The following is a 25,424-nucleotide window of genomic DNA, read 5'->3' on the forward strand; positions in this document are numbered from 1 at the left end:
CCTCTGGCACCGTACCGCTCACCACCACACGAGGGTGCTCCAGCCCCACGCAAGGAACCATGGCCCTTGCCCCCCTCCTCCGGAGGCACGGCTCCTGGCAGGTGGAGACTCCTTGGTCACCCTGGTGCTCCCCGCCCAGCAGGACTGGGAGGCTGCTGATGCTGACTACTGGGCCCCTGGATCCTGGGAGGACATCGCATGATGACACGTGAAATGTCCTGTCAATACATGCACAATGGAAGGAAAAACAAACTCCTTGGACACCTCCTGGAGGGGTTAAATGAACAGTATCCTCTCAGGAAAGGGACCAGGCTGTCACTTCTGACAGAGCAATCAGGACGTCTGCTCAGTGTAGGGCTCATCTGAACAACACATGGCTTCACCCAGCAAATTCAAGGTCAAACATCCAGAGACGAAGCATGTAGGTCATGCTTATAAGACGGGAGGGGGCTGTAACCTGGACAGCAGAGACTCTGAAAAGCACCAAGGGGTCACAGAACAAGCAGCTGAATGCATGCTGCCAGTGCAGTGCTGGAGCTGTGATGGCAAACGCGATGCTTGGATTGAGAAGCCGGGGTGCACCCCGTTGGGGCAGGGAAGGGCAATTATTTCAGCGTACAGCATTAGCGAGGCCTTTTCTGGATCCTGCGGCCGGTTCTGGTCTCCACGCTGTGAGAGGCATTGGAAGATTGGGAAGGATTCTGAAAAGAGGCTTGGAGGGCTGCCCTAGAGGAGAGACTAAAGAAGGTCAGTCAGTTTAGTGTATCCAAGAGAAGGTCCAGAGGAGACCCAAGTACAGTCTGTCCGTACCTACGTGGCAGAGAGATTTTGGAGAGTGGAGGGCTCTTTAAGCTAGCAGGAAAAGGATGCAAGATGCAGTGGCTGGACAATTCAGACTAGAAGTAAGCTGCACATTTTACCAGCGAGGGTAATTAAGCATCAGAACAACCTAGCAAAGGAGGTGGTGGATTCAGGGCTGCCAGAGGGGGGCAAATGGGGCAATTTGCCCCAGGCTCTGCAGGGGCCCCACGAGTCCTTGCCCTTCTGTCGATCCAGGTCTTCGGCGGCATTTCGGTGGCAGGGGGTCCTTCTGTCACTCCAGGTCTTCGGCGGCATTTCGGCGGCGGGGGGCCCTTCAGTGCTGCCAAAGACCTGGACCACCGCTGGGTGAGTACAAGCGCTGCAGCTCCCTCACTTTGCTCCAGGCCCCTGAATCCTTTGGGCGGCCATGGGTGGATTCTCTGACATCTCTGCTCTAGTTCAACCAGAAGGTCTGGGTTGGATGAAGGAATCCTGGAGAGGGTCCCTGGCCTGTGTGATGCAGGAGGGCTCAGACAAGATGAGCATGGAGGTCCGTTCTGCCTTAACATCACTGACTCTATGAATGTGTGGCTGGTGTCAGAAAAGCAGAGGTTGCTGGGAGCCCAAGGAATGGGAGGGGAATATTTTAATGCCTTGGTGTAAATTGCTGGTGTGGCCTCATCTGGACACTGTGCGGCACTGCTCACCCTGTCTCACAGTTATGGGGGTCCCAGGGGAGGGTGACAAGAACCACCAAGGGCTTGGAAAACCTCTCCTGTGAAGAGAGATTCAAAAGACTGAGCTTGTTCCCTTAGAGAGGAGATGGAGAAGAGGGGATGTGACAGAAGTCTATAAAACAGTGACTGGTTGAGAGAAGGGAGATAAGGAGGGTCTGTTCTCCCATCTCATAGAACAAGAAGAAGGGGACAAGGGATGAAATGGAAAGGTGGGAAATTCAAAATTGATCAAACAAAAAACTTTTTCATATTGTCTAATTAGCCGGTGGAACTCACTGCCACAGGAAATCACTGAGGTCAAGAATTTAACAAAATTAAAAAAGGGAATGGGCATTTTTCTGGATAACAGGGCCCTCCGGGGTTGTTAGAACAGATTGTGGTCGGGCTCTGGTCCCTCCGGCTGCAGAACTATTAGAGACCAGGGTGAGACCTAATGTGTGGGTGTGAGTGAGGGGCAGATTATCCCACCTCTGCTGCTGCTTAGTTCTTCCACCTTCCTCTGCAGCATCTGGTGCTGGGCACTGTCGCAGAGGAGACGGAGCTCGAAGGACCTGAGGTCTGATCCCTCTGGTGATGCTTGCATTCCTGTGCCCCTGAGATCAGCGCTCTGCAGAGAAGTGAAGCTCGGTGCTGCATGGGGCCAGCACGAGACCCCCGGGCAGTGGCAGGAAGGAGCCAGGCCCAGTTTCTGGTTTGTTTGGTGTAACCAAGGCCCTGTGAGGCCCTCGTTGTGTGTTGCAGTGAGCTGTAACCCAGAGACAGCTCAGCAAAGGGCTGCGTGACGAGCAGCGCCCTGCACAGCCACCCCACCACAGCTGTTACTAACAACAAACCCTCCCTCCCGGTTACCATAAAAGGTGCAGCTCAGAGCAGCTCCGTTCTCAGCCTTCGTCCTCCGAGCCCGTTGCTGTTGGATCGACGAACCCCTGCAGCATGGTGAGTCCTGCCTGGGACGGGGGCTGCCTGTCCCCCCAGGCGAGTGGGGGGCAGTCCCAGGCTAGGGAGGAGCAGCTCCCTGGTTCCCATGGTGCCCTGGTAAGGGAGCTGTACGGGGGGGATCGGTCCCGGCCCCTAAAGCTCCAGGTGGGCAGTGTGGGCAGGAGCAGGTGGGCTCCAGAACTCAGAGGTGTCACAGGGAGGGACAGCGCTTGGTGGGTCTAGTCCAGCGACTGTTGCTGGCTAGGACGGGGAAGCGGGTGCAGACGGCACAAATTCAGGAGTGGGCAAAGAAGCCAGAACAAGCTGGGGCCGTGCAGGCTGGAATGGGGCTGAGAAGCAGGTGGGCAGGGCCGTGTGGAGGGGAGGGAGCCTGCCTGTGGCCTCAGGCAGGGAAGGGAGGAGAGCAGGGGGAGAGGGGCCAGAGAGGAGGTAGCCTGGGGAGTGGGGAGATACAAGGAGCCCAGAGAGGAGAGGTGAAGGGGGCTGGATCTGTGCGGCTGGTGGGAAGGGGGAATTGTAGGGGAAGGCAGCAGGAGAGGCCAGATGTGGGGCGAGCAGGAGGAATGAGGTCCCTGAGGCAGGACGGCAGAGGGACGGAGAGGAAAGATAGGCCTGGGCTGCAGCTAGTGACTTGGAGGAAGCAGCACCAGGACTGAGGAGAGGCCAATGAACAACACTGAGTAGGTTTTCTGATGCACAAGCAGCTGGCCAATCTTTCCCTGCCCCCCCCCGAGCCCAGTTTGAGGGGGGCGGGGATGGCGGGTGGCCCTCCCCGGTGTCAGGATCCCTCAAACCCAGAGACTATCTGTAGCGAAGGGCTGCAGGTCCTGTCCTAGGATGACATGCCCCACAGACAGCAGCTGGGCCCCCCGTCCCACCACGGTTCCTTGTTCTTCGCCTCCAGCGCGAGTGCATTTCCGTCCATGTTGGCCAGGCCGGCGTGCAGATCGGCAATGCCTGCTGGGAGCTGTACTGCCTGGAGCATGGCATCCAGCCGGACGGGCAGATGCCCAGCGACAAGACCATCGGGGGAGGGGACGACTCCTTCAACACCTTCTTCAGCGAGACGGGTGCCGGGAAGCACGTCCCCAGGGCCGTCTTCGTGGACCTGGAGCCCACCGTGATTGGTGAGCACTGCGTGCCGGGGGAGGGATGGGGCTGGGAGCTAGTGATCCCTGTGCGAGCAGGGCCTGCCTCGAAGTTTGCATGCACCAGTCACAATCCGCTGAGCCACCCAGCACCTCTGGCCTGGGTGTGACAGGCTCTGACTCCTTGGGCCACCCTCTGGAATCAGATGGCACAGAGCAGGTGTATGAGCCCTTTGTGGGGACACAGGGGCAACACACGTCTAGGGCAGGAATGTCAGGGTCTGCGGGCGGGTCAGTGTCACAGGAACAAAGCTACGTGAGCCCTTCAGTTCTCACTTGCTAACCCATGCAGCCCCGCTCAGGTGGGGCACTGAGGTCCCTCCGGGAGGGGCAGGCGCTAACCGGGCTGTGCTGTGAATTCCAGACGAGGTTCGGACCGGCACTTACCGCCAGCTCTTCCACCCAGAGCAGCTCATCACCGGCAAGGAAGATGCTGCCAATAACTATGCCCGTGGGCACTACACCATCGGCAAGGAGATCATCGACCTGGTGCTGGACAGGATCCGGAAGCTGGTAAAGATGCTAGGGCAGGCAGGGGTCTGGGAAGCTCTTGGATTCCCAGTGGAGATAATGCCGAGCGGTGGTTGGATGGTGAGGGAGCACAATCAGCTTCTGCTGCCCACACATTCGCTGGCTTCACCACCAGCTTCCTCCGTCACCCTGGGGCAACATGCAGCTGGGCCGCGGAGTCTGCAGATCCCAGAATGCAGGGATCCACTTGGAGTCGAGTGGCCTCTCTGCTTGGATCTAGCTGGAGACCTGCAACTGCCTCCCCAGGCCACACCTCAGTCTGGAAGACGAGGACGGCTAGAATGTGCCCTATTGTATGGCAGCGAGGCGCAACCTCGGAGTCATGATGACCTGCTAAAGCAGCCTTCATCTGGGCTCTGTCTGTACCCTCAGGGTGCAGGGGAACTCCAGTGCCCAAGTGTGTGCAGTGAATTCAGGCTGTCTCGGGCCCTGGCTGGAGCTGTGCTCACCCCTTCCCAAGGGAGCTAGAACAGTTCCTGTCACTCCCGGGGCAGGGGACCCGAAACTGCTTTCAGAGAAGAGGCAGAGAAGTGCAGCTCCAGGACAGGCTCTGGCATAGGAGGCACAGGATGGGAAGGCCTGGGACGGGGGACAATGAGAGGGGATGGGTTCCCCATCCGCACAAGAAAAGGAATCGGTAGAAAGGCTCTGTGTAAGCAGCCTCTTGCTTTCAGCGGTGCTGGCGCTACTCCGCATCCAATGCCGAAGTCGTGCTGGTGCCACCCTAACTCACACCAGCAAGCTCCCCGGTGAGCCGGGAGGTTAGCGGTATTGGCAGAGAGAAGCACCAGACCCGGAGTGATGAGAAGGAGATTAAAGTGAGGGTTAGTAATGGGGCTCTGGGAGCAGAAGGGCGAGTTGGGGGTGTGTGGAAGGAGGCTTTTAGGAGTCAGGCTAAAGACAGGCAAGGGGTGAAAGACAGAGAGTGGGTGAGAGTGAGTCAGGATGAGGGTCCTGGAAGAAGACACATTTTCCATAAATCTCTTTCTGCTGAAACCCATCCACCTTCCCCACTGGGGTCATGAGCATTGAAAGCCCTCCGGAGCCCTCCTGCCATCGCACAGCAAAGTTGTGAAATCCTGGGGCCCCGCTGCACAGCGAGTGGGATGACTGGTAGGGTGCTGAGCGATACAGGCTGCTCTGCTACAAGGCCTGGGAGAGACACACCCATCTCACTCCCAGCTGACTGCCCCATTCCCAGGCTGAGCCCTCTCTCTTTTCTGGATCCCCACAGGCCGACCAGTGCACGGGGCTCCAGGGCTTCCTCATCTTCCACAGCTTCGGGGGTGGCACCGGCTCCGGATTCACCTCCCTCCTGATGGAGCGTCTTTCCGTTGACTATGGCAAGAAGTCCAAGCTGGAGTTCTCCATCTACCCTGCGCCTCAGATATCCACCGCGGTGGTGGAGCCCTACAACTCCATCCTGACCACCCACACCACCCTAGAGCACTCGGACTGTGCCTTCATGGTAGACAATGAGGCCATCTATGACATCTGCCGCAGGAACCTGGACATCGAGCGCCCCACCTACACCAACCTGAACCGGTTGATAGGCCAGATTGTGTCCTCCATCACCGCCTCCCTCCGATTCGATGGTGCCCTCAATGTGGATCTGACTGAGTTCCAGACCAACCTGGTGCCCTACCCCCGTATCCACTTCCCGCTGGCCACCTACGCCCCCGTCATCTCTGCCGAGAAGGCCTATCATGAGCAGCTCTCAGTGGCTGAGATCACAAACGCCTGCTTTGAGCCAGCCAACCAGATGGTGAAATGTGACCCTCGCCACGGGAAATACATGGCCTGCTGCCTCTTGTACCGCGGTGACGTGGTACCCAAAGATGTCAATGCTGCTATTGCCACCATCAAAACCAAGCGCAGCATCCAGTTCGTAGACTGGTGCCCAACTGGCTTCAAGGTTGGTATCAACTACCAGCCTCCCACTGTGGTTCCTGGCGGTGACCTGGCCAAGGTGCAGCGGGCCGTGTGCATGCTGAGCAACACCACGGCCATTGCTGAGGCCTGGGCTCGGCTGGACCACAAGTTTGACCTGATGTATGCCAAGCGAGCCTTCGTGCACTGGTACGTGGGAGAGGGCATGGAGGAGGGGGAGTTCTCCGAGGCCCGGGAGGACATGGCTGCCCTGGAGAAGGATTACGAGGAGGTGGGGACAGACAGTGTGGATGGAGAAGGAGAGGAAGAGGAAGGTGATGAATACTAGAGGGTAAATGTCCACCTTAAATAAAACAGTTCCTCCAGTCACGTTTGCTGCATCCATTTACCTGTTCCCAATCTGAGCTGTGCCCCTTTGTCCCATGCCTGGCACAGCCACGGGAAGGACGTGGACGCAATCCCTGTTATCGGCCAGGCTGAACTCGACAATCTGCCAGCTGCCCAAGTGCACTTCACTAGCTCAACATGGAGCTGCTGTGCCATTGTCCCATCCCCTGGCACAGAGCTCTGTGTGAGGGGCTCCTGGTGAGACGCACAGACCGTAACCCTAGACAATGGTGTCACAAAGTCCCTGGAGAGATGCTCTGGAACCGCTTCCCACAAAGCCAGGCAGGACTTTGGGGAGCCTCCTCTCCCTCGGAGCAGACTGTCTGTAGGGCAAGAAGCGCACATGGCTTCAGCTCCTGGGTCTGACCCCTCCGTGTGCTTCCCACAGCGAGTCCGCCCAGGCAGGGTCCTGGGGAAGCCAGAGGGTCTTGCACCCCCACTTTGCAGTCAGACGTGACTCTCAACCAGCCAGTAACACAGAGGTTTATTCGATGACAGGAACACGGTCTAAACAGAGCTTGTAGATACAGAGAACGGGATGCCTCAGCTGGGTCCATTCTGGGGCCCAGCAAGGCAGACACCCACGTCTGCCCTCACTTCCCATCCTCCAGCCCCTCCTTTCTGGCCTTTGTCTCTTTCCAAGGCCAGGAGGTCACCTGATCTCTTTGTTCTCCTTTAGCCATCCCCTTGCAGGGCGGAAGGGCCCCGGACATTTGTTGCCAGGAGACAGGGTGTCGGCCACTTATGCACACTGGAGACTTAAGAAATGTGTAGGGGAAACTGAGGCACCCACACAGTATTCAGAGGAAACATTAAGAACAGTCCCACTTTGTCACAAATGCCGACTGGGTCGTGAGTGACAGGGAGAATCAGATGGAGGGGAAGAGGGAAACCAGTGGGATGTGTAGATCCCTGGGGTTGGGATGCTGGGGCCAGCCCATGGGCCCCGAAGATCATGGGCCCCAAAGATCATGGGCCCAATCCAACACTATATATTGGCTGGGGACATGGAACCTTCCTCCGTGGTGCCACTAAGAAATAATCCTCCCTGGTCTCTTCATTGCTCTCCCAGGTCTCCTCGTCCATCTCTGCTTTTCCCTCTGCCTCCCATGTCACCTCCTATACCTTTCACACGGGATCTCGTACAACACAGATACTGGCGATGAGAGGACTGACTGTATCCATGAAATGTCCGTGTTCTCGGTACCCTAGCACCTTGGAACCTGGTTCACTCCTTCAGTATGGGGTGAAGAACACAGTGGGAGGGGAGCGGTCTGCCCCAACCTTTGACTCATACGCCATCCACAGGGAGCCCATCTGGCAATAGCAATTCCTTCCCTGAGGCAGTCAGGTTGGGCGGGAGAGTCCGCCTGAGCTCCCCTATTCCCTGGACAGCCGTTAGTGAAGACATTGTCAGCCGGGAGAGAGGAAGAGCGCAGCAGGGGCCGATCCTGAGAGCTTGGACCCCCACAGGACTGATGGCTGTTTGCCAGCATCCTTTCCTGTTTCTCTTTTCCTTTAACCTCTCCACCCCCTTCTCTCCTCTGTCTCCCAGGCCGAGTGCCTCTGTCAGAGGGAGACTTTCCCAAAATGCGCCCTGGCTCCTACCAACTGTGCTCTTGGGAGAACAGCTGCTGGACTCTAAACCACTTTGAAACCACCCATGGAGAGGTTACAAAACCAGATCAGCCCGTTCTAGGAGAGCCAGGGTGCAGCCGTGTGGGTCCCAGGATGTTAAAGAGACGGGGGGCGGGGGACGGAATACCTTTGATTGGCCCCACTAATATAGGTGAGAGAGAGCAGCTTTCACAGGCCTGAGGCAGAGCTCTGTCTCTCTCACCCTCAGAAACGGGCCCAATAGAGGCTATTCCCTCCCCCACTCATTCTAGGAGCCTCACACAAGGGACATCAGCCTCCCCATGCCCTATCAGCGCCATGTGTGCTGGGTGTCTGGTCGTGCCCCCTCTGTGCTCACCTGGGACTCCAGCAGCGCCAGCGCCCTCAGAACAGCGCCTTGTCCATGCCAGGGGGACTCTGGGAGTGTCCTGGAGCGGTGCCTGTCAGCACAAATTAAGCACACCCCAGCAGTGGCCAACCTAGTGTTTCCACCCCAAGGAGACAGGTGTGCTAGGAACACAAGGCAGACGATCCAGGCTCAGTACAATAATTTCCAGCTCCACAAATCTACCAGCCTAGAACCTATTAGTTCACATAACAACCTGGGCTTGGGTGTTGTGAATTTCAAGAGGCCTTAGAGCATGTTCAGTGTCTTGGGGGCTCAGGACTAGGTGTCCTTTGTGACCTGACGGAGCATTTATATCTCAGGGGTTCTGCACAACTAGGGCAATGTCTGGATAATAAATAAAAACAGCAGAGAATCCTGTGGCACCTTATAGACTAACAGACATTCTGGATCATGAGCTTTCGTGGGTGAATACCCACTTCATCAGATGAATGTAGTGGAAATTTCCAGGGGCAGGTATATATATGCTAGCAAGCAAGCTAGAGATAACGAGGTTAGTTCAATCAGGGAGGATGAGGCCCTCTTAGCAGTGAGGTGTGAAAACAAGGGAGGAGAACTGGTTTTGTAGTGGCAGCATTCACAGTCCTTTGGTTCAATCCCTGACTGATGGGTCAGAATTTGCAGATGAACTGAAGCTCCGCAGTTTCTCTTTGAAGTCTGGTCCTACATTTTTTTGCTGCAGGAGGCCACCTTAAGGTCTTCTTATAAGTTGCAGGGAGGTTGAAGTGCTCTCTTACAGTTTTGTATATCCATCCAATACTGATTTGGGTCCCATTTATCTTTTCCTGTAGAGACGCCCAGTTGGCGATGTACATGAGTCAGGGGGCATGCGGATCAGGATGGCGTTATATTACATTGAGTGGACGTGCAGGGAATGAACGGTAGATGGTTGTGGCTGATCTGGTAGGAAATCACGTTCTATCTCCTGCACGTCCACAATGATAATACGCCATTCCTATGCCCAGCAATGCCCTCTCTTATGTACCAGCGCAAACTGGACAGTCTCTACGGAAAAGGGAAAATGACACAAATCAGACATTAGGAAATGGCACTATAACAAAAACCTGTTAGGAGGCATTCAACTCCTGACCAACTAAGCAGACCTTAAGTGGCCATTCCTGCAGAAAAACTTCAGGACCAGACTCAAGAGAACTATGCTGAGCTTCAATTCATCGCAAATTGACACCATGCAGCTCATGGCGTTTGAACAAGACTGTGAATGGCTTGCCAACTACAAAACCGTTCTCCTCCTTGGTTTCAAACCACCTCAGCTGCTAGAAGAGGGCCTCATCTCCTGATGAACTAACTCGTTAATCTCTAGCTTGCTTGCTAGCAAAATACCGCATGGAAATTTCACTACATTCAGCGACGAAGTGGTATCACCCACGAAAGCTCATGATCCAAAACGTCTGTTAGTCTATAAGGTGCCACAGGATTCTCTGCTGCTTTTACAGATTCAGACTAACACGGCTACCCCTCTGATAAATAAAAACAGTAACACACGTTAGCAGTGAAAGGGTTAATAGTGAGAGGGGACCCCCCCACAAGGAACTGAAAGGAGGATCCTCTCTAGGGATGTAGAAAAATTGGAGCTGGGGCAGAAAAGAGCCCCAGCAAGGACGGAGGCCCAGCACTGATGGCTTGCAGAGCTCCATCTGTCAGGACCTTCGGGGGAGAACACAGTGGGTGCTCACGGGCTCATTAGTCTAGTGGAGCTGGGCAGAACCAGAGCCAAGGGCTGGAAGCTGAAACCAGACTAATTCTAATGAGAAACGGGGCACAAATTAACAGTGCGGGTGATTAGCCACGGGCACTGCCAACTGGCTGGCTGGCTTCCCATTGGGCCTCATGCCTTCCTGGATGATACTTTTGCTGGACAAGTCCCTGGGCTCCAGGCAGGGGTGATGGGGTGAAGTGCAATGGCCTGGGCTAGAGAGGGGGTCAGATTTTGTGATCTAAAGGTCCCTCCTGGCCGTCACCTCTATGACTCTACAAGTGGCACATCAAGAGTTTGTAACCTCCTAGTGCACCGCCCTGACATCACAATCAGCCTGAGCTTTCCATTGGCTGCAGCAACTGCCAGTCAGCAGGGGAGGAGTGTCATGGGTTGCTGGTGAGCGCCTGCCTTGCACCCCCATGTACCACCGAGGGCACCTGCAGGCAGGGGCAGTGCAGATCTCTCCTGATGCACTAAGGTAGAGCGGTGGGGATCCCAGCAAGCACTGAGATGCCTTGGGAGAGGGAAGAGCTGGACAGGGGATGGGGAAGGGAACAGGTGGTGACTGGAGAGCGCCTGATGCAATTGGTGCAGAGCAGAGAGGGGCAAAGGGATGTAGGAAGAAGCACAAGGGTCAGACAAGGGCTGGTCTCCTGGACATGGGCCTAATACCCTCAGCCTACAGGGAGCCTGGCCCCACGCTCTGCCCTGGGAAGGGCCAGAAACCTCAGCCAACGGTGAGCTCAACAGCCTCCCCACCCCAGCACGCCTCCCCTGCCAGGACAGGGGTAGGTCTGGCCTGTGGCCTGTGGGCTACAGCTCCCCAGCACATCTGAAAACCTTAGTGAGGGCGGCTGGTCAGATCTCACCCAGAGTATGAACAAAACATCTATGGCCAATTGGCTTAAAGAGGGGAAGAAGTTTAGACACTATATCAGGAAACTACTAGTATTAGCAATGGTATGGGCCCATCTCGGGACGGAGTGGTAAAACTGTCAATAATGATGTAGAAAAGGCAGAAGTGTTCAATAAATATTTCAGGGCTGTATCTCAAAACAAGCTGAATGATGTCTCCACATTATACATGACCATCACTTACTTGCTTTTTCACTGGTAATGAAGGAAGATGTTAAACAGCACCTGCCGAAGCTAAACATTTTAAAATCAGCAAATCCACATAACTTGCACCCAAGAGTTTTAACAGCGCTGGCCGAGGAGCTCTCCAAATCAATGGTTTAATTTTTTGTAAGGCTTGGAAAATTGGAGAAGTTCAAGAGGAATGAAAGAAAGCTGAAGCTGTGTAATTATTTAAAAAGGGTAAACAGATGACCTAGGTCACGCTAGGTCAGTGAGCCTGACATCACTCCCTGGGAAAATTACTGAACAGCTGATATGACACTATCAGTATGACCAGGTAATTAATACCAGTCACTATAGTTTCCTGGAAAGCAGGTCTTGTTAGACAAACTTGAGATCGTTCTTTGACAAGGTTACAAGTGGGTCTGAAAAAAGGGCTTGGTGTTGACCCACACTACACATGGATTTGTGTGAGGCACTTGACTCATTACTGCACAACATTGATTCAGATATGTGCACTGTATAAAATAAGTGCAGCGCATATTAAAAGGAGTGAAAACTGGCTAATTGCTAGATCTCAAAATGTAACTCGGTGGTTGAGCATTAGCCTGCTAAACCCAGGGTTGTAAGTTCAATCCTTGAAGGGGCCACTTAGGGATCTAGGGCAAAATCAGTACTTGGCCCTGCTAGTGAAGGCAGGGGGCTGGGCTCAATGATCTTTGAAGGTCCCTTCCAGCTCCACGAGACAGGTATAACTGTTAATGGGGAACAGCCAGCTAGTTGGGTCCCTGGGGGCTGGTTTTTAGCCCAACATTATCTAATATTTTTATTAATGATTCAGAAGAAAAACAATCATTGCTCAGAGAGTTTCCAGATGATGTACAGCTTGGGGTGAGGTGGTAAATAGTGACAAGGACTGACCCCCTACACGGAGCAATCTGGATTGGTTGGACAGCTGGGCACAATCCAACAACATGGGTTAATATGGCCAATCACAATGTCACACATCTAGGAACAAAGAATGCAGGTCGTATGTACATGATGGCGAATTACAGTCTGGAAGGAAGTGACACTGATTTGGAGATTATTGTAGATACCAACTGCCTGGAAGTCAGGGGCACAGGTTGTTCTTGTCCAGCCTCCTGGTTGAGGGCAAGGGCCAAGCAGGAGCCCAAGTGTGCTGCAGACGAACAAATGGCTGTGCAGATGGTGTCCATGGGAGGGCTTTGGCTTCCATGACCATGGGATGCTGTTCCAGGCAGGAGGTCTGTGGGAGGAGATGGAGTACACAGACTCAGAAACCTAGGGAGGAGGGCTTTAAGCTAAGTTCCAGGGTAGGTGACAAAAGCCCAGAGGTAAGCATAAAAAAAGGCAGCCTTAACAGAGGGCTGCCAAGAGAAGAATTCTTTGTCTCCTTAAATGAAGGATAAAGATGGAGGCACTCTCTGTTCCTCATATTTCCAAAGGTCCTACCTCTGGTTTACATGCCAGGCCTGCTGAGGATTCAGTCTCCTGTGTCTCTTTGGGGTGCAGGAGCTGTGTTAATAATTTGTTGTCTCTCAAGTTCAGGGTCTGGATAATCCCGGCTAGGTTGGCTCGATTCATAGATTCATAGATTCTAGGACTGGAAGGGACCTCGAGAGGTCATCGAGTCCAGTCCCCTGCCCTCATGGCAGGACCAAATACTGTCTAGACCATCCCCGGATAGGACATTTATCTAACCTGCTCTTAAATATCTCCAGAAAATGGAGATTCCACAACCTCCCTAGGCAATTTATTCCAGTGTTAACTACCCTGACAGTTAGGAAACTTTTTCCTAATGTCCAACCTAAAATCCCCTTGCTGCAGTTAAGCCATTGCTTCTTGTTCTATCATTAAGAGGCAAAGTGAACAAGTTTTCTCCCTCCTCCTGATGACACCCTTTAGATACCTGAAAAACTGCTATCAGTCCCCTCTCAGTCTTCTCTTTTCCAACTAAGTAAACCCAATTCTTTCAGCCTTCCTTCATAGGTCATGTTCTCAAGCCTTTTATTCATTCTGTTTGCTCTTCTCTGACGTCCTCCAATTATCCACAGCTTTCTGAAATTCGGGTGCCCAGAACTTGACACAATACTCCAGTTGAGCCTAACCAGCAAGTAGAGCAGGAAGAATGACTTCTTGTCTTGTTTAAACAACACCTGTAATGCATCCAGAATCAGCGTTTGCTTTTTTTTGCAACAGAGTACACTGTTGACTCATAGATATGTAGCTGTGTCCACTATGACCCTAGATCCAGGCAGGAGCCCAAGTGGGCTTTCTTTGCTGCTAATATGTAAACTGAGTAAACCCATTTCCTCTGTCTAGGCGCCTCTTACTACCTTTACTAGGGGGGCTGTCCGTGTTTTAAACATGGCGTAAACAAATCAGAGAAGAATCCTTAACTTTCACATGGAAACAATTAACACTTGGCATTTTACACTGATATATACACCAAGCGCATTATTTAGCTTCAGGCAATAGCTCACGAGGCATATTTTGTCTGATATGATTCCATGTAATGCCTTTATTGGTGTGAATAAGGCGTACCGAGTGACACAATGGGGATTCCACAGCCTCCCTTGGAGCGCATTCCAAGATATAACTAACCAGAGAGAAAGTTTTTCCTAGGCGATGTCTTACACTATGGACCTGACAGCGGTACGAAGATGTACCACTACAGCGTGTGCCGCTTGTAAAGTCTCCTGTGTACGCTCTTTGCCGGGCAGGAAGAGAGCTCTCCCGCAGCATTTGTACCACCCCAACGAGCGTCAGTAGCCAGTGTTAGTGGGAGAGCTCTCTCTTGCCAACATAGCATTGCCACACCATGCTTTGTCGGTGAAACTTATGTCTGTCAGGTGTGTGCTTTTTCATACCTCTGACCAATGAAAGTGTTATAAACAAAAATGGTAGTGTAGCCAAAGCCCTAATCTCTAGCCTAAATCTCCCTGGCTGCAGAGTAAACCCATGCGCTGCATCCGAGGGTGCTAAAGGACTGACGAATGTGCTGCGGAGCCATTGGCCATTATCTTTGGAACTCATGGTGATCGGGGGAGGTCCCAGATGACTGGAAAAGGCTACTGTAGTGCCCATCTTTAAAAAGGAAGGAGGATCCGGGGAACTACAGGCCAGTCAGCCTCACCTCAGTCCCTGGAAAAATCATGGAGCAGGTCCTTAAGGAATCAATTCTGAAGCACTTAGGAGAGGAAAGCGATCAGGAACAGTCAGCAATGATTCACCAAGGGCAAGTCATGGCCGACTAACTGATTGCCTTCTGTGAGGAGATAACTGGGTCTGTGGATGAGAGAAAGCATGTGGCTGTGTTTATTCCTTGACTTAGCAAAACTTTTGATATGGTTCCCCCACAGTTCTTGCCAGCAAGTTAAAGAAGTATGGGCTGGAGAATGGACTATAAGGTGGATAGAAAGCTTTGTATTGGTCGGGCTCAATGGTAGTGATCAACGGCTCCATGTCTAGTTTGGTAGCTGGTTTCAGAGTCGGTCCTGGGCCAGTTTTGTTCAATATCTTCATTAACGATCTGGAGGATGGTGCGGACTGCACGCTCAGCAAGTTTGCAGATGACACTAAACTGGGAGGAGGAGTGATATGCTGGAGGTAGGGATAGGGTACAGAGGGACCTAGACAAGTTAGAAGATTGGGCCAAAAGAAACCTGATGAGGTTCAACAAGGACAAGTGCAGAGTCCTGCACTTAGGACGGAAGAATCCCATTCACTGCTACAGACAAGGGACGAATGGCTAGGAAGCAGTTCTGCAGAAAAAGACCTAGGTTACAGTGGATGAGAAGCTGGATAGGAGTCAACAGTGGTGCCCTTGTTGCCAAGAAGGCTAGGCGGTTTGGGGCTGTATAATAGGGGCATTGCAACAGATTGAGGTGCTTTGGATTCCTGATCCTGGCCTCCAAGTGCTGTGCCTCTCCCAGCTTGGGTCGTCTGCACGTTTCATAAGCAGCATCTTCACCATTATCCACGTCATGACTGAAAATATTGAATGATACCGGACCCAGGACTGACTGTGCAACCCCGGATACACACTCCCAGTATGACAATGAACCCTGGATAACTACTCTTAGGGTGCGGCCTTTCAGCCAGTGGTGCACCCACCGGACAGGAATTTCATCTAGATCCCATGGCCCTAGTTTGTTTAGGAGAATGTCACGTGGGACTGTGCCAAAAGCTGGTACTACCATCCAGATAGATCATGTCCACTGCTTCCCCCAGCCACTGGCCAGTGACCCTGTCAGAGGAGGAAGGGAGGTGGTTTGCCAGGATTTGTTCTTGGCAAACCCATGTTGGTTTTTACATAGAACCCTATTATTCTCCAGGTTCTTTCAAACTGATTGTTCAATCATTTGTTCTGGCTTGCACTGTTCCTTTGTGCTCCTCCTTAGCAATTTGGCATCTTTCTCCTTTGTGTGGGATTCCCGTTTTGATGTTCAGGTCATGAAAGAGCTCCTGATGGAGCCATACTGCTCTCTTACTATTCTTCCCATCTTTGTTTTGTTTCGGGGTAGGCTGCCTTTGTGCCTTTAGTACTGTCTCCTTGAGAAACTGCCAGCTGTCCTGAACTCCTTTTTCCCTTAGATCGTCTTCCCATGGGACCTCACCTCTCAGTTCTCTGAGTCTGTTAGAGTCCATTGTCCTGCTCTTGCTCCTTCTTGACATCTGTCACTGTCACCCAAACTGCCTCCACCTTCGGATTCGCTACCAACTCCTCCCCGTTGGAAAGACTCAAGTGAAAAATGCTGTTCCCCCGGTACCTCCTCCACTTTCTAAAACAAAATGTTGTTTCCAACACCTGCCAAACATTGACTGGACATTTTGTGTTTCGCTTTATTACTTTTGCAGGAGATGTTTGTAAAGTTCAAATCCCTCATTATTTGTTCTAGAAATGCCTCATCCACCTGTTCTCCCTGATTTACTAGGCTACAGTCGACTCTTACCATGATGTCACCCCATTTCCCCCCTTTTATCTCTACCCAGAGACTTTCAACTGCCCTGCCTCCCACTTCCGTCTGGCTCTCAGAACAAGTGCACATATTCTTGCTGGATAATGCAACCCCTCCTCCCTTTTTTTCTGCCTGTCCTCCCTGACAAGCTATACTCCTTGATACCGGCATTTCAGTCACAAGATTTATCTCATCATGTCTCTGTGAATTCTTCCATCAGCCCAGCTACCAGCTCTCAGGGAGGTGGATTTACTACAGTGATGAAAGATCCCCTCCCACCACAGTGTGGACACATACCACAGAGGCGCTAGAGCAGTGCAGCTCCAGCTATAGCATCTGAAGTGTAGACAGAGCCTTAATCCAGGCTATTTTGTGAATCAACTTGTTTTACTTTCACTAGAATCCAGTTCAGGGCTGGGATTGAAGGGGCAGGTGCATTCACCCCAGTTAAAGTAATAAACGGGAACGTGCTGACTCCTCAGAGAACTTAATATCTTCTGCGACGGCCCCCTGCTTGTTACCTGCCTGGCAAGATCTGGGGCGGGAGAAGCTGCAGGAGTGTGCTGGGGAGGAGGACAGGCTGGCATTGCAGAGAGCTGACACTGTCTAATCATCAGAAAAGCTCACACTCACTGAGGCAGAGAGATCATGCAGGGATTCACAGCTCTGGGTAGCTGCAGCAGCGTGTTCCACCATCACTGGAGGGTTTTAAGAACAGGTTGGACAAACCCCTGTCAGGGATGGTCTAGGGTTACCTGGCCCTGCCTCAGCGCCAGGTGCTGGACTAGATGACCTCTCGAGGGCTCTTCCAGCCCCACATTTCTATGGTTCTATGAGCTCTGAGTGTGATGCGCTGGCAAAAAAGGCTCATGTTATCCTGGGATGTATAAACTGGGTGGGCACTGAGCAGAAGACAGGGTATTCTAATACCTCCTCCCGAGAGGACTGTTGTCCCTTTGGCTCAAGCACTTAGCCAAAATCTGGGGCCCAGCAGGCTTGGTTCTGTTAGGAAGGGCAATCAGTGAACCGAGTGAGGCCTGTTCTTGGCGTAATCTTGTTCATTCACAAAGTATACCCACAAAGTCCTCTCCCTCTGGAACACAGCAGAATCAAACAGCCCAGAAAGCCCCATGCGCCACTCCAGGGAACACTGCCAAAGAAGCCCTGTCCCTCAGAGGGCAGGACCAATTCCCCCAAATCGGGCCCCGCGCCTAAGAGGGCCCCGCGCCCAGTGGTAGGGCCTCCGGGGAGGTGGGGGGAAAGTGGCCGAGAATCCCTTCCCTGGCTAGAGGCACCTTTTTAATTTTTATTCACCTGGCAGCGCTGCAGGTCTTCAGTAGCACTTCAGCGGTGGGTCCTTCAGTGCCGCTGAAGACCTGGAGTGACTGAAGGACCCACCGCCGAAGAGCTGCCGAAGACTCGGAGCACCGCCCAGTGAGTACAAGCCTCATGTGTTTTTTTGCGTGTTGTTTTTTTTTAAGTCATCCCTGCTGGGGCCCTGTCGAAACTGTTCGAATTGGGCCTCGGACTTCCTAAAGCCTGCCCTGTCGGAGGGTCACACTCACAGCTCCTTCTCCTGCCTCCAACACCCCCAGCCCTCATGCTGCCTTCGCCACCAGGGAAAGCCTTCAGCGCACGAGAGTGAGCTCTGACCTGCCACGCACCCAGCCTAGCACAGGGAGCCCCATGAGCCTGGACTGTTTTTTCTAAATCAAAGGGCTCAGTTGGACCTTCTGCTGAGCCTGAAAGAGGCTGCATGGCAGAGCCACTGGCTATAACGAGACCTGTGAGGCTCTTTGGATCCAAGAGCTCTGTGCTGGCAGCCAGTAGCCCCTTTCAGCGGCACCCTCCACTGGTGCGACCACTCTGACGGGCTGCATACTAGTCTAGTGTTGAGAACTGGAGATGTTTCAGGCAATATCTACCCGAATGAATCTGGGGTCTGGGAAACCTTACACTGAGGTTGCTCAGTCTTTGTGGTTTATCAAAGAGGAGGTCACACGGTGACTAGATTGTGCCCTGTAAGTATCTACACGAGGGGATTTCTGGCTCTTTAATCTACCAGGCAAAGGCAGAACAAAATCCACTGGCTACAAGTTGAAGTCAGGAAAGTTCAAATAAGAAGTAAGATGCAAATTTTACCAGTGAGGGAGATTAATGGAGCTGGCTGAACTCCCAACTTTTCACAGGATCAAGGGGATTTTCACAAAATTTTGTTTAGAAAAATATTGAAAAAAGTGTTCTGATAAGAACAGCACATTCTGTTTTTTTTGTTTCAAAGTGACTTTTAATCCCAAAATTTATTTAATTAAAAAAAGTAAAAAAACTGGAGGCAAAAATCTCAGTTTTATCCAAACAGAGCGCTTTTATATGACCTGAAAAAATTCTTCTGCAAAATATTGCTTCATGAAAATGTGGTTTGTTTTCATTCCCATGTCCCAGGGAATGGAAATGGAAAGTTTCCACCAGCCCAAGGAATTAGATGTGGAGCAGGTCGCTGAAGGAGCGGGGGGGTGGGGAGTGGCTAATGATCAATGGATCTATGTCTAGTTGGCAGCTGGTTTCAAGCGGAGTGCCCCAAGGGTTGGTCCTGGGGCAAGTTTTATTCAATATCTTCATTAATAATCTGGAGGATGGCGTGGGCTGCACCCTCAGCAAGTTTGCAGATGATACTAAGCTGGGAGGAGTGGTAGATATGCTGGAGGGTAGGGATAGGATACAGAGGGACCTAGACAAATTAGAGGATTGGGCCAAAAGAAACCTGATGAGGTTCAACAAGGAAAAGTGAGAGGTCCTGCAATTGGACGAAGACCCATCAGCTCTAAGACAGGACCGATGGCAGGCAGCGTTTCGCAGAACAGGACCTGGGTGGTTACAGTGACGAGACTGGATAGGAGTCAGCAGTGTGCCTGTTGCAAGAAGGCTAACGGCATTTGTGGGCTTATAAGAGGGGCAATTGCAGAGATCGAGAACGTGATCATTCCCCTCTTTGGCACTGTGAGGCCCCATCTGGAGTAACTGTGTCCAGTTTAGCCCCACATACAAGAAGGATGTGGAAATTGGAAAGAGTCAGTGAGGCAACAAGATGATTAGGGGGCTGAGCACATGCTTTGATGAGGAGAGGCTGAGGAACTGGATTGTTTAGTCTGGCAGAAGAGAAGAATGAGGGGGGATTTTGGATAGCTGCTTTGACTACCATGAAGGGGTTCAAGGATGGATCAGTAACGTTAACTCACGTAGGGGAGATACAAAGCAAGACAAATGGTCTCAAGTGGCAGCATCGGAGAATGGTCTAAGTTGGATTAAGGAACCACATTCACTGAGGAGGAAATGGTGAAGAATGCAGCTGGAATGGGGTATACGCCTAAGGGAGGAGCTGGAGAATTCGCATCCTTAGCGTAGTTTTGTGAAGTGTCAGCTTGACAAAGGCCTGGCGATGGATGACTTGTTGGGGTTTGGCCTCGTGCTTTGAGACAGGGGGTTGAGATCCCTCCTAGGTCCCGTCAACCTGAATTACTAATGAACTCCTCATTCAGTGAGCATGAAAATCCAAGATGCTGTTTTTCTGAACAGCAAAATTCTAGACTCCCACATTAAGTACAGGCTGTGGTAATTCTCTGTCCAGGGGCATGCCTGGATCAGCGTGCCTTCAAACATCGCATGAAGGGCGAGTGCTACTGCTGGAGGCAGCAAGACAGATCGGGCCAGGGTGGTGGCTTGTGTATCGGGGTGTACCCAGAGATTGCTGTGACATGAGTGTGAAACAGAAAAACAACTGAACATCAGATGGACAAAGAAGTTTGCTAGTCATGAAATTGGATAGAGACAGACTGGACAACAGGGATTACAGCAGCAGATGAACAGCGCTACGGGGAGGGCAGAGGAAGGAAAGAGATCGGGGCGAAGGGCTCTGTGTACAGAAGGGCTAACATGCGTGAAGCAACTCAGGCAGAGCCCTTTCTGAAATCAAAGGGGGCGACAACATCTTAGTGGAGAGATCTAGGCTACTGAAAGTCTGTTCTCTCGTGGGCTGCAGGCGCAGTAACGTCTTCCTTATTGTTCTGTCTCATAGCGCTAGGGCAGGGTATTGGACAGCATTGGCAGCTGCTGCCATTCGCATGGACTGGCCATCCACAAGTAATGCGCAGACCTATCTATACATCAAGCCCTGCAGACTTTGGGCTGCATCTCAGTAGACACACTCCCATTCTGCTGCTTCTCCGCCACAGCTGCCCGCCTGCACCAGCTGGCCCCTCCACAGGTACAGATGGTCAATCCAGGGGGAGTATACAAATGTGGAACTATCCCAGGACGCCTCTTGCGAGGAACAAACAGGCGTAGTCTCCCTCGGATGCGTCCCTTTCCCAACGCACCCTGATGGCTTGGCTCCTGGCCTCTCTGCAATTGCCAGTGCTCCGCCTGGCTGGCAGCTATTGCCAGACTGGGACTAAGAGGTCTTCTTGTCTCTCTGCTCTGAGAGCACTCACGGGCTCTCAGTGCTGTGACGAGACAAAGGAGAGAGGTTTCTGGGGTAGGACGCTCCACTGGTAACTGGGTGGACTCAGCATCTAGGCCATATTGAATCGCTGGACAGTGTGATGGAGATAGGGGCTGTCTGGATGTGGGGAGGAAGATGCAGGGAGGACTTTAGGGGATTGGACGATAACCGGACACGGTTAACCTGAGCTAGGTTAAAGGGAAAGGGAAAGGTAACATCTTGCCCGGCGAAGGACACAAAGGAAGGGCTGGGCAGGGAGAAGGTTTTCAGTTGGTATTGGGCTGTGTGGGCGGCAATTCAAGGGTATCCTACGGGATCCCAAAGACTGAACAGAAGGGTACTGGAGCTGGAGGGGTCCTGACTGTGCCTGCAAGCTCTGCTGTAACCTGCGTTCCTGTTGTCCAATAAACCTTCTGTTTTACTGGCTGGATAAAAGTCACTGTGGGGTCCAGGAAGAGGGGTGCAGGGCCGGACTCCCCCACACTCCGTGACAGACAGAGCATTGAGATGTGTTCAAAGGAGCATGGTCTGAAAGGTGCATTCCTTACTGAGGTGGGTGTGAGTCACCAGGGTGGAGAAGGGCAGGGGTCAGCTGGGGTCCCAAGCTGGCCTTGTAAACTCCAGGGGAGGAGGCGGTAAGAATCCCATAGCGGCTAGGAGACAAGGGCAGCTAAAGTGAATTCTACTTGCTGGGCTTCCCGCAGCAGGAGTCGGTACCTCTGGGGGGCTCTGAGGGGCTGCACAGCACCTAACAACCGGGGAATGGCCAGGTGTAACTGCCTGTCTCTCTGGGCCCCGTGCAGGTACAGGAAGGCAGCGATGAGATGGCACCCGGATAAAAACCCAGAGACCGAGCAATACGCCGAGCGGAAGTTCAAAGAAATAACAGAGGCGTATGAAGTGCTGTCAGACAGTAAGGGGCCTGCCACCCGTCCCCTTCTCCAGCCATCCACCCTCGCTCGGCTCATTGTGGGTCCTTGATGTTCCCACGCTCCTCGCTGCACTTGTGTTGCGCTCCTTGCGGCTGCTGGAGCAGCGGCTTCTGCCGCACACGCTCGGTGTCTGTCTCCTTCCTCTGGGTGCAGCGTTACTGTAGCCATGCTGGTCCCAGGGTATTAGAGAGACAAGGTGAGAGAGGTGATATCTGTTACTGGACCAGCTTCTGTCAGGGCGAGAGAAGCTTTTGAGCTCCACAGAGCTCTGCTTCTGGTCCCTGTCTCCTTCACTGACAGAAGTTGGCCCAATAAGATATTATCTCACCTGCCTTGTCTCTCTGCCTCCTCTGGGGCACCCCAGTGCTCCATACAACTCCCTGGGGACACCTCTTGGAGCAAGTGGGGCGCCCCCCTCTCTGGCCCCATCATTCCAGGCTCTCCCTTCCCCTCCAACGCAGGCCCCAGAGACGAATGTTACCCTGCAGCCGTGCCACGGGGCATCCTTCTGCCAGGCCCAATCCCTGCCTGTGGTTAGGTGCGGGGCACCCAGGTCAGATGCCATAGGCCCCACACGCAGAACCCAAAGCTCCCTCTCATGCTGGAATCCCGCCTGGTAGCACCTCTGCACACAGCATAGCACTGGCACCATTCACCCAGTGTCCGATTACGTTAGGTATTTCCATGGTGGCCAGCGCAGCGGCTACAAAGTGCCTTCCAGAGGTGGGCAGGGAGCATCGCATAGGTGCTGGTCCAGGCCAGGCTGTGGCAGTCCCATGTCTGTTTCTCCGACTGCTTCCCCATTTGCAGGCAGGTTCCCTCTGGCTCAGTACTGAGGCGGGGGTCAGCCTGGTGACAGGGTCTCTGTGTCCGGACTCGGCTGAAGATGGGCTGGGTGACCTCTCGCTCCTTCTCCCTTCCAGAGAGCAAGCGCGACCTCTATGACCGCTACGGCAAGGATGGGCTCATGGGGGCAGGTGAGTGACCCACCCTGCCCTCAGCTACATCTGCCCAACCCTCTGGCTTCACTGAGGCCAGAATTTGTCCCTGCCGTTGGAACTTTGCTCCCAATTCTGCTGGTGACGCACAAACCAGAATGGACCCTGGCCCATTCTCCCCAGGCTGGGCTGGCTCTGCAGGGCTAGCAGAGCCCTAGGCACAGAATGTTTGCTTCTGTCCACCGGCGAATAGCCACAGGGAGCCCATCGGCTGAGGGAGGAGGGGCCATGTTTCCACAGCCACATTCCAGATGAGCATTGCACTCAGGGGCCTTTCTCCCGGCCCCAGAGCTCTGCGGTGGGGAGAGACGGGATCCCAGCCTTGGCAGCCCCAAGCAGAGTGTCCTGTTTGCTTCCTCTTCTCATTCCTTTCGAGGGCCCTTGCAAGGGCCGGCTCCAGGGCCTGGGAGCCACGTTTGCCATTTCCTGTCTCTGCCTTTCCCCAGCAGGGCCTGGGGGATCGAGGGCTGAAGATGGAGCCCCTGGATTTACTTTCAACTTTGCCATCATCCGTGACATCCTCAGAGAGTTCTTTGGGGGACGAGATCCTTTCTATGGTGAGTTTTAACCCCACTCAAGTCTCTCGGGTAAAGCTGATGGCAATTTTTGGATGGAAATGTTTTCCTGATGAAAAATGAGATTTTGTCAAAAATGAAATTTCAATTAAATTATTCAAGGGAAAATTTCAAGATGAAATAAATATTTTCATTCCATTTTGTTTGGAATTGAAATTTTTGCTTTGCTTTGTTTCACATAAACCAAAATATTTTTAAATTTCTGGGTTTTGTTTCTTTCCTGTTCCCCACTGAATGAAAGGGAAGGAAGGATGATGATGGTTTTTTCCCACTTTTTTCTTTTTGAAAGTTGAGAAAGTTTTAAAAAGTGACAAAGTGGTAAAAAAATGAGATGGTGGAAGTCTGCCACAGTGACACTTCCAACACGGGGGAAGTTTTGAAAAGTTACAGAGAGGTAAAAGGAAAAGAAAACAAAAGACAAAACTGCCAAGAAAGCCCTGGGCTGGATTCATTTTAGTGACCTGGTGGCAAAAAGGTAACATGGGGAAGACTGGGGGGGAGGGAGAGGGAGAAGGGGATGACAGAAAATTAAAAATAAAAAAAAAAATCATGAAATTTTCTAAATAAACCAAAAAATTCACCCCTCTATAGAGTTTCAAGCCAGAAGGGACCATTATGATGGTCTAGTTTGAGTTCCTGCCTAGCACATGCCAGAAAATCTTCCCCAGAACTTTCTCTATCAAGCCCGTAACTCCTGCTTGAGCCACAGCATCTCATTTACAAAATATCCAGTTATGACAAAAATGGCAAGTGATGGAAAATCCACCCCAGCCCCAGGCAAGTTCTGCAAATGGTTAATTACCCTCACTGTCGGAATGTGCCTCATTTCTAGTCTGAATTTGCAGTGCTTCAGGTTCCAGTCCCTGGATCTCCTTTTCTGCTACACTAAGAGCCAGCTGGTGTCACAAATCTCCTCCCCAGAGAGAGTCTTACAGACTGGAATCAAACTACCTCTTAACAGTCTCTTTACCAAACAAAGCACCTGCCTCACTGTGACCTCGGCCCAGCCGCTTCCCACCTCTGTGCTGCAGCGTCCTCACCAGTGAAGCAGGGATGCTGACACTACCCTTCCTCTGTACTATTATATACCCGGCTGCACGGGACAGTCGCTTTAGTTTGCTCTGATCTCGGCTGATTCTCCTGCTAAAATCCTGATGCTTTGCTTGGTTGGGGAACTGAATGTACAAAGGCAGGGATCATTGTTACCCGGCCCTATCACTGCAGTCCCGGAGCACCTCCCACTCTTTCCTGTATTTATCCTCACAACCCCTCTGCAGCAGCACCACTGTTATCTGCCTTGCGCAAGGGAGTGACTTGCCCCAGGGAGTCAGAGGTAGAGCAGAGACTTGAACCAGACCTCTCCAGACTCAGGTCAGGGCCCAGCCCCCTGGACCATCTTTCTGAATAACAAGCTATTCTGTTGTATTCAGTGAACGCAAGGGCGGTGCAGGTAAGCGGCTGGGGGGAGCTAAGCCACCTCCCAAAAAGCTGGTCATGCAGGAGGGCAAATGCCATAGATGCGGCATGGGTCAACTCCCTCTGGAGGCCCGCTGGCCTACGGCCTTTGGAGCGAAGCTCCCTAGAACTGGGGGAGAGGGAACTAGCACCCAGACTGTGCACCACCTGCTCAGCACTCTGAGGCCCTGTCATTGCTCCCCCTCTCCTCCCGGCACCACCCACCCAGCGCGGAGAGGAACAAATAGTGGATGGGTGGGCCCCAGGGGAAGAGGCGGAGAGGAGCTGGTGAGTGGGTGGCTGGATGGGCCCCAGGGGAAGAGGCAGAGAGGAGCCGGTGAGTGGGTGGCCGGGTGGGTCTCAGCGGAAGAGGCAGAGAGGAGCCAGTGAGTGGGTGGCCAGGTGGGTCTCAGCGGAAGAGGCAGAGAGGAGCCGGTGAGTGGGTGGCCGGGTGGGCCCCAGGGGAAGAGGCAGAGAGGAGCTGGTGAGTGGGTGGCTGGGTGGGTCTCAGGGGAAGAGGCAGAGAGGAGCTGGTGAGTGGGTGGCTGGGTGGGTCTCAGGGGAAGAGGCAGAGAGGAGCCGGTGAGTGGGTGGCCGGGTGGGTCTCAGCGGAAGAGGCAGAGAGGAGCCAGTGAGTGGGTGGCCGGGTGGGCCCCAGGGGAAGAGGCAGAGAGGAGCTGGTGAGTGGGTGGCTGGGTGGGTCTCAGGGGAAGAGGCAGAGAGGAGCTGGTGAG

At 52.9% G+C, this 25,424-nt stretch overlaps 1 protein-coding gene and 1 long non-coding RNA gene across 3 annotated transcripts in view; one reads left to right on the top strand and one right to left on the bottom strand.

The window, feature by feature from the left end:
• The window catches only part of LOC116831568 (uncharacterized), a 28,966-nt gene extending 26,692 nt beyond the window's left edge, over window positions 1-2,274 (bottom strand). For both annotated transcript variants that reach the window (XR_012656681.1, XR_004375234.2), the window contains exon 1: window positions 2,007-2,274. This is a non-coding gene — a long non-coding RNA (uncharacterized LOC116831568). The remainder of the gene's footprint in view (window positions 1-2,006) is intronic.
• Window positions 2,275-2,385: 111 nt separating this feature from the next.
• LOC116831562 (tubulin alpha-1D chain) overlaps window positions 2,386-25,424 on the top strand; it is a 118,750-nt gene continuing 95,711 nt past the window's right edge. Inside the window, exons 1-4 of the mRNA XM_032791654.2 lie at window positions 2,386-2,474; window positions 3,382-3,604; window positions 3,990-4,138; window positions 5,391-6,402. Coding sequence (XP_032647545.1) covers window positions 2,472-2,474; window positions 3,382-3,604; window positions 3,990-4,138; window positions 5,391-6,374 — 1,359 coding nt within the window. The 5' untranslated portion in view covers window positions 2,386-2,471 and the 3' untranslated portion in view covers window positions 6,375-6,402. The remainder of the gene's footprint in view (window positions 2,475-3,381; window positions 3,605-3,989; window positions 4,139-5,390; window positions 6,403-25,424) is intronic.

Source organism: Chelonoidis abingdonii, chromosome 10, assembly GCF_003597395.2.
Source record: "Chelonoidis abingdonii isolate Lonesome George chromosome 10, CheloAbing_2.0, whole genome shotgun sequence".
Classification (NCBI taxonomy): Eukaryota; Metazoa; Chordata; order Testudines; family Testudinidae; genus Chelonoidis; species Chelonoidis abingdonii.